This window comes from Balaenoptera physalus (genome assembly GCF_965194825.1).
Source record: "Balaenoptera physalus genome assembly, chromosome: X".
In the NCBI taxonomy this organism is placed as follows: domain Eukaryota; kingdom Metazoa; phylum Chordata; class Mammalia; order Artiodactyla; family Balaenopteridae; genus Balaenoptera; species Balaenoptera physalus.
Window position 1 is genome coordinate 55,597,391 of NC_138903.1, and position 12,322 is coordinate 55,609,712.

Here is a 12,322-nt window from a genome sequence, read left to right on the forward strand (position 1 = left end):
AGCTGTTGCAGCCAAGGCAGAGGTAGCATCTGGCCTGGTTATTTTGTTTCTTAGGCCAGCCAACTGGGGACACAGGAGAGATCCCAGTTTGTTGAGGGCTTTGGATCACAGACCACTGAGATGGGCTTGTTAGTGTCCAGTGAAAGGCTTGGTGTGGGAAGTGTCTGCGTTCAATTGTTCAATAAAAGTGGATTTATTGTTCTTGGGCTAGGGGTGGGAGGGCTAGGGTGTATGAGAGGGTGTCACACCCCCCCACCACACCCAGACTTTTTTTGTTCCTTAAACTCTAAATGTTCTCCAGAGACACTGTTTTCAAGGACAGGCTTACACAGGGTGTTAGTTCTCTGTTGGGGACCACATCTTGAAATGCTACTCCACCCAGGCCAGCTCCTCCACTCCTGCTGAGCTGAGGGGCTGCCTGGGAACTTTCTGCTGACTTTGGAGGCTTTATTTTCAAGTTCTTGCCTCTCAAACTAGACTGCCCTCTTCTCCTCATTGAGATTGAAGAGGCCAGGCCCAAAAGGAAGGCAGTGGGTGCCCACTAGGGTGAGCATCCAGTGGGCCCTGTGTGGCAGTGGGTCTGGGCCTGCAGCTCCTTGTACACATTTGGGTCTCAGATTACTCTTAAGGAAAACAAGGGATATTCTTTGATCAACACTCCTGCCCTATACCTATCACCTTCAGCCCCAGTCATGCTATTACCCTTACTACCCCCTACCTCTGACACACAGAAAAAAAGAACACAGACCCATGACCCTGTCTTCATGACTCACATTTTCTTCTGAGTTAAGTAGTGGCAAGAAGAGAAGTCCCTTTGTGTTTGCTTTTCTTTCTAATTTTTTTAAACCTAAGATTATTTGTCTCCACAGTGAAGTTCAGGAAACCACAGGCTGCTTTCCCTCGAGAAGCAGCCACAGTGGAATGACAGAAACTCTGAGCGGGGATTCTAGAGAAGTAGGTTCCAGTTTGGTTTCAGCTGGACAGCTTCAGATTTGAGGAGAGCCCTTGTTCTGGGGCGATGCTCTATTAGGAGGGAGGAAGCTGGACAGTAGTAGCCTCTCTGACATGCTTATTCCTAACCCAGGCTGAGTTCTTTTCTACCAGTTGATTTATTTAAGAAACATTTATTTACCAAATATTTAAGTTAAATATTTGGACTTGTGGGCCAGCCCCTGAAGATGATAGATTGGTATGACCTGTGACTGACATGATCTGCAAGAGACACTGAATTTCCTTTGAAAATTCTTCCCAATAGTGTGAATTAAAGGGAACTCCTGGGAATTCCTTGGTGGTCCAGTGGTAAAGAATCCACCTTACAATGCAGGGGACACGGGTTCGATCCCTGGTCATGGAACTAAGATCCCATATGCCGCGGGGCAACTAAGCCCGTGTGCCACAACTACTGAGCTCCCTCACCTCAACTAGAGAGCCTGTGTGCCGCAAACTACAGAGCTCATGCACTCTGGAACCCACACGCCACAACTACAGAGCCCACGCGCCCTGGAGCCTGCGTGCCACAACTAGAGATAGAAAATCCACACGCCACAACTAGAGAAAAGCCCGTGCACCGCAATGAAAGATCCCGCATGCCCCAACGAAGATCCCGCAATGAAAGATCCCGCATGCCCCAACGAAGATCCCGCCTGCCGCAACTAAGACCCAACACAGACAAAAATAAATAAAATAAATAAATAAATAATAAATAAATCTTTTAAAAAAATAAATAAAGGGAACTCCTAGCTGTGGAATGTTCCCTGGAACCCCACCCCTTTCCTCGGTGTCCTCCCTGGGTGCTTTCTTCTAAAAAGCCCTGTTCTGATTCTGCCCCACCCTGCTCAGAACCTTCAGGGTGGCTGGCCACTCTCAACAGGATTAAGGCCCAGCTTTCTAGCATATTCTTCAAGGCCTTCCACCTACCTTCCTGGCCTCTCTGCCCACTCTTCACCTTGCAGGCCTCATTCACCCTGGAGGAGACCTGCATGCTTTTTTTGTTTTTTTTAATTACAAATGTGTTTTTTTTTTTATTCAAACAGAAAGTCACAAAAATTATAATCATCCTCGTCAGTTCACTCAGTCCCATGTAATTAATTTTTTTTTCATCTTGATCTTTTGTTAGCACTTTTATGAATTAATCAGTTTTCCATTAGCGTTCTGAAAATGCTTATTCATTCAGTTCAGCAGTATAGACCTGCATGCTTTTATCTCTGTCTCCTTTTGGGCCGTTGCACGTATTTCTTTCTCTACCTAGGGCATTTGTGTGCTCTTCCCCCCATTTCCCACACTCTCCCTTTTTCAAAATCCAGGTTATCCTTAGAGACCAGTGCAAATACCACTTTGAACTGTGGTTCCATATTTCCACAAAAGGTTTCTTCTGTTCTGGTATGGCACTTCTCAGGGTTTCCCTTGTATATTATAATTTTCCTGTTATTCAGTAAGTACCTTGGGGTCAGGGACTGGTCCTATAGCTCTACTGCAACCATAGTTCCTTAAACATAGTATTCCATTAATATTGGGTAAACTGAAATAAATTTATAGGAAGCTCCTTAACCTGGAGTCCTTGAGCCTCTGTGAAGTCCATAGGTATAATTTGAAGTGGGAAGGATCTATGAAGTTGGATGGAGGAAAATTACATATTTGTTTTCACTAACCTCTCACTGAAATTTAGCCCCTCTTTCAATTATGAATGTAGGCCAAAAAAAAAAAAAAAAGCTAGTAACTATGACTTTGTCACCAGTGGAAATCTAAGATACTTTTGTATCACGATTTACTTATTATAGATTTCTCAAAATATCATTTATGCCGAAGACAAAGTTGAAATTACAGTAGTAATAATAAGACCCAGTGTTAGGTAATTATATAATACAATAAAGAAGTACATATTAAACTTTGATAACTATTTCAATATAATTGGTCTCTTTGTATCTACTTTATTTCATGCATTTACAAATATTCTGAGAAGGAGGTCCACAGACCGCGCTAAACTGCTTGGAAAGGTCCATGGCACAAAAATGTCAAGATGTAAAATGTTCCCACCTCTGATTCTGTATACTACGCTATATTTATCTCTTATTTCCCCTTGCTTAGTACTGTTCATTTAGCCAATATCTTGTGAGTACCCACTGAGTCTTGGATACTAGAGAGGTAACTCTAATTAAGACAGAAACCTTGAGGTGAGAATGAAATTTCTCAATGTACTAAAAGGGCCACTGTCCCTTTTCTACTCTTTCCTATCCCTATCAAGTCATTGGTGTTTTGAGGGCTCCCCTGACTCAGCTTAAGGGTGATTCAAGGCTAGATGTTGAGGCCAAATTCCAGCCCTTTGGGCCTCATTCTCCCTACCTTATGAGGGCCTATTCTATGGAGGTCACTGGATTGGCAGGAAGCCTAGGTAACACTGAGTCAAAGTGGCTAACCCTGCCCGTTGTCTCCCACTGGGGTACTTGCCTTACTTGTTCCTGCCTTCATGGCCTTTCCTGTCCCATTGTCAATCCTGAAATAGATTTCCTCCTTGGCTCCCTGGTGAGATTTATTTACAAAATTGTTCCCCAGGCCTGGTCCTCATCAGAATTGTTTAGCTGGCAAAATTGCTGTCTGGCCCCCTCTTCCCTGCTAGCTGACCCCTGTGCTCAGGAAGGGCCCATAGGTGTCAAAGACTGATAAGGCCTAATTTCTTACCCACTCCGTGGGGATTTGCATCTTTGACAATTCTATTTTTAGTTCCCTCCCAATAGTATAAGTAATACGTGAGCATCTTAGAAAATGTAGATTAGTTTTTTTTTTTAAATTTAAAGAAGGGAGAATGCACTCATAAGATCACTACCCAAAAACCAAGACTGACTAACACTTGGGTATGGTTCCAATAACCTCTGTATGCATACTTTTTACAAAGTTGAGCTCATGAAATCTTGTTGCTTAGTCTTCCTTACTTAATATTACTGAAGTATTTGCCTTGGACATGAAATAATCTTTATGAATATTTTATATGACCATGTAACAAGCCATCTTGTGGCTATACCATATAGGTTACTTAAGCAAAATGTCCAACAACAGAAAAAAACACTTAATCTTTGATTTCTTTTAATGGAGACATTTTACACTTTGGTGTAAGAGGAGTTTGGCGTATTGGTTTAAATTGTGAGGCTTGGACTTAGATCTGAATTCAAACCCTGTCTTCCCCACTTACTAGTGATGTGACTTTAGGCAAATATCTAAGTCTTCATCCCCACTGTGGAGATAATACTCTCTACTTCACAGGATGATTGTTGATATTAAATGGGGTAGTGCATATAAAGTGCCTAGTGAGTAATAAGTCTCCATACATGAAAGCTGCTGCTTATTATTGCTATTAATACTGTTACCACTACCACCAAGCTTTCAGCCAAAGGAACATATCTCTATTGATGAAATTTCAGCTATCATTGACTTTGGCTAGGGGATCTCTTCTTAAAGGTAGAGGGTACTTTTTCTAGTGCCTGTGAAATACTGTGTGTTTCCATCTGGGCCTGTCCCTGTTCCTTTCCCCTCTGCTGACTTGGCTTTGGGAAGTCAAGCACCTCTGTGCTGCCCACACCTATCTCTGTTGAGACCCCTTTCCTCTCTTGAGCCTAGGGAGACCAGTGAGACATAAATACAGGAAGTGTTAACAATGTAAGTCAGTATATAGAACCATAGACGTCAGCACTGAAATGGTTGTTGGAGATTGCCTAGTGTAATTGACAACCTCCACCCCCTGCACTCCTGCCCTTGCACAGATGAGGGGAACTAAGGCCCAGGAAGGGGATAAGACTTATCCAAGGTTGTAGAGTGAACCAGTTATGATGCTAGGCTTAGAATGCAGTGTTCTTTATCCTGCCCTTAACTTGCCTCTGCAAAGATCAGTGCTGTAGATAATCCAGGCTATAGATCAGAGGTGGGGAGAGAATGCTGTGGGCTTGGAGCTGGCTGGTGTAGGTGGAAGAAGTACAGTCAACACTTGTTTCCTCTTGATAGTAGGTTGATTTGCATTCATTTGTTTGCCCCTTGGTAAGCATTGCCCTGTAGCTATGGGGTTTTTTGTCTTCAGTAAACTGGTTGGGAGCAGGGCTAGGTTATTGTTTGTTCGATAGTCTCCCTTCCTTCACACCAGTATCTAAATGTCTTAGGTTCTTGCATCTTAGTTCCCTCTCCTGTGGTTGAACAGAGACTTGTCCCAGGCTCTGTTGAGCATAGAGCCAGACAACTAACTTGCCTCCTTTGATCTCATCCTAGATCAATGTGCGTGTGACCACCATGGACGCAGAGCTGGAATTTGCCATTCAGCCCAACACCACTGGCAAGCAGCTGTTTGACCAGGTAAGGGAGGAACTTGTTGCTCCTTAGCCCCCCACTTCTCCCAATAGCTTCCACCATAATGCCCACTTTTGGGGAATCTCTTCTTCTACTCACTCCTCCAGGATAGGTCAAAACAAAGTCTGGCCTCAGCCTTAATAACGAAGGAGGCAAAGTTTAACTTTGGCAGCCTGCACCTTGATGGCCCCGATTAATCCTATCCTTGGTGCTGAACCTGGGAGAAAAGAGAAGCGAGTGGGATATGACTGTGCTAGATGCTTTTAAAATGTCAGCATGCAGAGCCTTTCTCTCAACTCTGAAAGATGTAAGTGATCTCTATTTTGATGATGATGCTCAGAAATTAAATAACTTAATTGCACTCAGCTGGTATCTGGCTGGTATTTGAACCCCATGTTCTTGTCACTGTACAACATGGCCTCTGTCACATTGTTTTTTCTTCCTAGTAGAAAGAAACCAACATATTCTCCCTGAAGTAGTGTGCTCTATGTACATTTCCCTCAAGGAATATTGGGACTTAGGATACCACCGGGGGTGATGAATGCAATAGGAGGATACCTCAGCTCCTATAATCATGCCATGGAGATAATGCTGAAGTGGTCATTCCCATCTCCAATCCAAGGGGTGCTCCTTCGCTGTGAGTCACCATTGTCAAAAGGGGTGTGCTATATAATAGCCAGGTGGGGGCCACAGAATCTATTAGCATTCAAAGACCCTCCAGGGGCCAAAGAAGTGTGCCATCTGTGACCAGACTTCTAGGAGTAAAAATGGGGTTCCCATTTCCAGAGATTGGAATCCCTCCAGGTGGGCCATTATCCTATTTCCACACCCGCCTCTGGTGAGGTGGGAGTCTAACATTGTCCTGGATGTTGGGACCGCATGTCCCCTTAATAGATTTCCCAGGCCCTCTTGCTTCCCTTTCTCCTTTGCTCTCTGAGTACCTATGCTGTCTGAGAGCTTACTCAGAGTTGGGAAGGGAAAGGAAGAAGGAGATTATATTCAAATGAGATGATTCTGTTACTATGAATACTCCTGACTGGTGAGGGGAGAGGATGGAGATGGGGATGGTGCAAGGCTGTTTTCCATTCAGATCTCTATGTAAAAAGAAGGAAAATATGCCTAGAAATGTGAGGACAGCTTGGGAATGTCTCCTGAGTCCCTGATGTCATGTGGTAGAGTGGGAAAATTGTTGTCTATGGCTATTACAGATGAAAGTTAACATTTGTCCAGGGCTTACAGTATGTCAGGTACTGTGACAGACATTTTGTGTACCATATCATTTGACTATCACAAGGCCCAATGAATGCAGGAATTAGTACTGGCCCCATTTTACAGATGGGGAAACAAAATCTTCATATTCGTAGCTAGGCCTTGGGAAAATTATTGAACCTTTCTGGGTTGGTAGTCTCATTCCTCTCCTGTCCCTGCCCCCCAAAAGTGGGTCTAATACCTACCTCACAGGCTTTTTGTGAGGTTATGAAAGAGTATGTTATTTGTATCTCACTTGCTACTCAGAAAACTTGTTACGGTGGTTTATAAGGATACAAAAGGATAAATTAGAAATAGGAGAGAAAGGCAATAAGAAAATACAAATAGAGAAGTGAGTGTTATGTGAAGCATCTGGCATGTAGTAGAGATGTAATAAATGATAGCTTCCAAATGCTGCGACACTTCTTGTCTCATTAATCAGCTAGAGTTGGGAGATGGGCTTGAAGATCCTCAGCATATCTAACTTTGGATCTAGCTAGAACTTGCTTCTTCTCTGGAGTTTGTTTTGTATCGAATGGTGAAAGGTAGTCATTGATATTTAATCTACAAAAGACAAATTAGTCAGAGGAACATTTAAACACACATTTACTACAATTAATGTGCTGACATTCACATAGTTCACAAGTGATTACAATGCTAGTCTGGAATGACTGAATGCATTTTGATTACATTAAGGTTTTGCATTCTCCCTTTGCATGCAGGTTTTATATTGGAAAGCTTTTCAAGGGACAGCCTGGTGAAGTTGAAAGGGCACTGGATAGAAAGTTGGAAATTTTGGGCCTTAGGCCTGGCTCTACCACTAACTCTCCTGATACCTTACACAAAACTTTCCCCTCTTTGGGCCTCAGTTTCCCCATCTGTACACTGTCTAACTGATATCTCAAATTTGGTTATCTCTCAGAAATTTATCTGTGGCATTTATTTCTGTATTCCATATCTTTTCTTTCCCATTTCTAACCCCACTATTTGGATTTCAGATGACCCCTTTCTGTAAAAAGGAGGGAAATGCTTCACTTGAGTATGATCTGCAATTGGCATATGCCAGGGCGTGGGGAGGGGAAGGATACCTGGTGGGGGGACAACTCTTCCTAGGTAGGCTTCTACTGTCTCTGGGACAAAAGGGAGAAGGTGTCCATACCATACGTAGGCTGTTGGGCCCTTTGCTTCAGACAGCAGTATCATTCTGGGCAGCAGCTGTAGAGAGGAGAGTATCAGCCAATGTGGATTTTATAGTCCAGCTGGGTACCAGAGACTCCCTTGGCCTCTACCCAGACGCCTTCCCAGAGCCCTGGTTCTATACCCCACCTCTCTCAAACAAATGACACCGTTCCCTGCCTTCAACACTGGGGGCTTTGTCCATTTGCATTGGAGGGCGTAGCTGTGGAGGGTGAGGAAGGCATAATTTAGAGCCTAGAGCAGAAAAATACTTGAACAAAGGGGTTTATTAACTTTGAAAAGCCACAGGGCCGGATAGTTCTTTGTTAGTGTTGGTTTGGTTTGTGTACTGTGGGTGTGGTTCTGAGGGAAGCCCAGTTGGTAGGGAGCCCTGGCCAGATTGGTGTGCTAGTTCTGAAAGTTACTGCTTCCCCAAAAAAGCCCTTGAGAGACTTGAGTCTTTCATACTGGTTGGGGAGAGGAAAGGGAGGAAACCAGGAAGTTCATGATTTCCGACCAGGAAGATCAGTGTTGTTTTGAGAAATATGATTTAGTGAGCACCTACTATGGACTAACCTTGTTTTAATCCTTGTAGTGACCCTGCCTATGAGAGGTGAAAAAACACACTCTAGGTTATGTAGTTAGTAAATTGTGATACAGAGTTGCAAATATAGCTCTGACTGTAAAACTATACTTTTCCCTACTGTGCTACTCTGTTTGGGGTGAATGAGCCTGTTTGGCTTGGAGAAGACTCAAGAGAAGATGTATTCTCTGTCTTGAGATCACTGAGGGGCTGTTGTAGGAAGGAGGGGGCAATCATGTTCTGTGAGGTCAGAAGGAGCAGAGCTGGGACCCCATAGGTGAAAACTACAGGAAAAAAAAAATTGAACTCTGACACAGAATTGAGCATATGGCACTCTCGGGGCCAAGGCCGGTCTGGATGGAAATCCTCAGAGGTGCGTGTTCACAGGCCATTGGGGGATTTGATCTCTTCCCTTCTTCCCTCTCTCTAAGTTGATGAGGCATAAGGAAGGAAGTCCATTCTGTCTGACCTTTGAGATCCATCATTCAGTGAGATCAGGGGCCTAGGAGGAAGGAGCTGGACTCCTTGGGAGGAATTGACAGAAGCTCTGGGGCCATCCTGGAATCCAGCAGTTGTCTGGCTGATGACCAGAGAGGAAGCTGACTGGAGAGGAAGCACCCTCCTTGGCACCAGTGATAAATAACAGGCAACAATGGGAAGCCATAGCTTGAGGAGTTACAAGGCCTGGTGGGAAAGGGAAGTGGGGCCCATAGTTCTTCCCGTTTGCCTTTGTTCGTTCTTGTGAGTGTGTTCACAGCTAAGGAGGAGAGAGAACACATTTTGTTACAGCGATTTTGTCACTTAGCCCCACTTCTAAAGCGTGAGGTTCTTCCGAGGGCTCTTGATTACCTAGGTGCCACTAGGGGGCAGTGCTGCCATAATAAGTTCCACTTTAAGAACCCTCTGCCTGGCTTCTCCTCAGCCGTGGTCTCTAGCTCTAGCTCTATTCTAGCTCTACCTGCCCCCTCCACTTAAGGTTTTGAGCTCTAGAAGAGAGGTGAAATCTCAGAGCATCCATCCATTCATTCATCTGTTCATTGACTGATTCAGTATTGACTGAAGGTCTACTGTGTCTCTAGGAGAATCTCTAGACCTATCAAACACCATCTCTGTCCTTAAGGAACTTGGAGTTACTCACCTATGGAAACAGAGAAAAGTACATGCAACTCTCCTCTCACATTGAATGAAACAAACACCCTTGAGGCTCAGGTTGTGTATAGAGGTGGTATATAGAGCATGGGATTTGGTGTCAGCCTTGGGTTCAAATTCTGTCCTGATATTCAGCTGTGTGACCTTGGATGGCTTGTTTAGCCTCTTAGGACTTTACTTTCCTCAGTAAAATAGTAATCACACTAATCTTAGAGATTTTGTAGTCTTATTTAATCCTTGAGTAAGTAAAGTGCCTGGTGCATAGCAGGCATTCTAATGTTGCTTATTCTTATTAAGGGCTAAATAAGTGGGTGGAATTTCCCCTGGGAGTTCAGATAAGGGAGCCATGAAATCAGGATGCTTTTCTGGCTCAGTGAAGGCCTTAGGATTTGTCGACTCTGCATTGAAGGCAGCAATCCCTTCTTCTCTTTTTTACCATTTTTGTTTTATAAAATAACTAATATCTATTATTATAATAATAGTATCCCCATCTTATAGATGATGAACTGAGGCTTGGAGAGGGGAAAAGACCTGTTTAAGGTCAGATAGCTAAGAAGTAGTATAGTGGCTTGAACCAAAGCTTATAGCATTTGCAATTTTCCCAGTGCCTTTTGTCAGCTGTGTCCTCTGTGACCTCCTCTTTATTTGCCTGTTTCCATTCTAAGAACAAAGTTTGGTCCCTAAACTTAGAACCCTAGCTGAATGGGTTCTGTGTTACAGAGCAGGTGGCCCCTTGGGCACAGGCAGTGTGGGGTAGCAGAAGCAGCGATGGTGGCAGCCCTCCTGGAATTTTCCAGTTGTGTACTGATTTGCTTTCAGGTGGGTGGCTGATGCAGCTGCTGCCAAGCCTGTAATGGGATCTCAGTGGGCCTCAGGTGTTTGGGCTTTGGTGCAGTTTTGCACATAATTTCTCATGCAGTTTTCCTCTTGAGGCTCAAACCTTGCTTCCCAATCCTGCTCTGGGCTTCTGAAGTGACTGCTTATGTCACTAGTTTGTTTACTCAGATAGATGCATAAAGGATATGAGGAGGGGGGCTTTGGTTTCCAGAATTGACCTAATCTCCCCTCCCCTCCCCAGACCTCAGACGTAAGTAGCTTTCACATGCAAAAGAGAGGCAAAAGGGAGTTCTTGCTTACATCCAGATGCTCCTGGTAATTAGTGAGGATTTTCTCAGAGGCAAATCTCTTTCCCTCACTGGACCCCAGTTTTCTAGTTTATGCTGCTTGGATCCTGCAATGCTCCAGTCTGTTTGGGGGATTTCTATTGTGTGGCTGAATAGAATCCACAGCCACTGTCTTACAAACTGAAGTCCTAGCCCCTCTAGGTGAATGTGGCAGGTTCCAGGAGGTACACAGAGCCGTGGAATGGATGTGATTTAGTATCTTGGCGCATCAGTTTTACTTGTAGATAATATCTATTTCATTATTAAAACATGGATATTTAAGGAGTAGAAAGTAAAATTTGCACAAATGATTAAGGTTAAAGCTTCAGGCTTCAAAAAAATTGTGGCTTGCAGCCATCTTCTTGTATCTCAGGCTGCCACCCCCACCCCACCCCACCCCCGTCCCCCGGCTATATGCATTCATTATCTTCTGCTGCTTAAGGATTTCTTCCACGGCAGCTTTGAGAAATACTAGCTCAGGCCAGATGAGCTGGCTCTCTGGAATCAAAGGGAGCAAAGAAAGATATTTTTTTCTCAGGGATGCAGCCATTTCTCAGAGTGGAATGGTAAGGACCCGTCACTGGAGCCACAGATGTTCCTGGAACTGGGACCTAGATACTCTTTCCCACTAGAAAACGAGGTTTCTGTTTCCTCTGGAGTAAGGTCTCAGCTGGAGGCAAAGCTGGAAGCAAGCTAAGCTTGGCCTCATTTCCATATTTCAGGACTTTGAAATGGGGCCAAGAGTTGCCTGATCAAGTGATTCCCAGCGCCCTGTGGACCTTAATTGGAGTTTTCCTTATAGCCTGGGGTCCAGGGGTCATCTGTTTTATCCTTTGTTCTTTTTCAGTCTTGATTCTGACTTCAGACCATACTTCCTTCCCCCCACACCCTCACTTCCTCACTTTAGGACTTCAGTGGAGGCTAAGAGACATTGCTCATCTCTCCAAGCCCTACAGCCTAAGGAAGTGGAAAATTTATATACATCTGATTTCTCTGTATTCATAAGGGAAGAGGCAGTGTTCAGAGAGATTAAAATGCCTTGCTGATCTTTCTTTTGATATCGCTTTAGCTATTACTTTATCCTCAGAGATACTCTAGATCCTGGAACTGTTTTGGCTCCCATGATCCTCTTCTCATCAACCCCTACCCATCCCACTAGTGAAACAGACAACATGGTGCAAGAAGAGGCTAAGGAACTTACTCCTGGGACCTATGGGACTGGCTGTGTAGTCCGTGCCTTCCTCACTCCCTTTTAGTTCTGGGGTCTCTGAGCCTCTACAGCTGTACCATTGGTACAGGCAAAAACCAGTTGCTGCCCTACTAGTTCTGTTCCCAGTCTGCCCTGCCGTGACCTAGCATCCTGGCCCTAATGGTCCATTTTCAACATCTTCAGTGGGTCCCTTTCTCTCTTGGGGCTGAATTGTTTCTTGGAACTTACTTCTTTCCACCAATTGTACCTTGGCACATTATTATTTTGCAGCCTTGTGAAAAACCATTAGAATTGTTAATTAGGCCCTATCTTAGATATAGGATGAGATAAGAGGTGCTTTAAAAAAATCTTTCCTGTCCACATCCTCTCCCTCTATCCTCTGCAAAAAAAGCCAAAATCACATTTCGACATGACTACTTTGTTGTCATCTAAAAACTGGTAATTCCTACTGCCTATTGACTTAGACTC

General features: G+C 44.1%; 1 protein-coding gene across 1 annotated transcript in view; it reads left to right on the forward strand.

The window, feature by feature from the left end:
- Positions 1-12,322, forward strand: part of MSN (moesin) — a 65,389-nt gene that overhangs the window by 35,214 nt on the left and 17,853 nt on the right. The window contains exon 2 of the mRNA XM_082444961.1: positions 5,248-5,331. Within this exon, the coding sequence (XP_082301087.1) occupies positions 5,248-5,331 (84 nt within the window). The remainder of the gene's footprint in view (positions 1-5,247; positions 5,332-12,322) is intronic.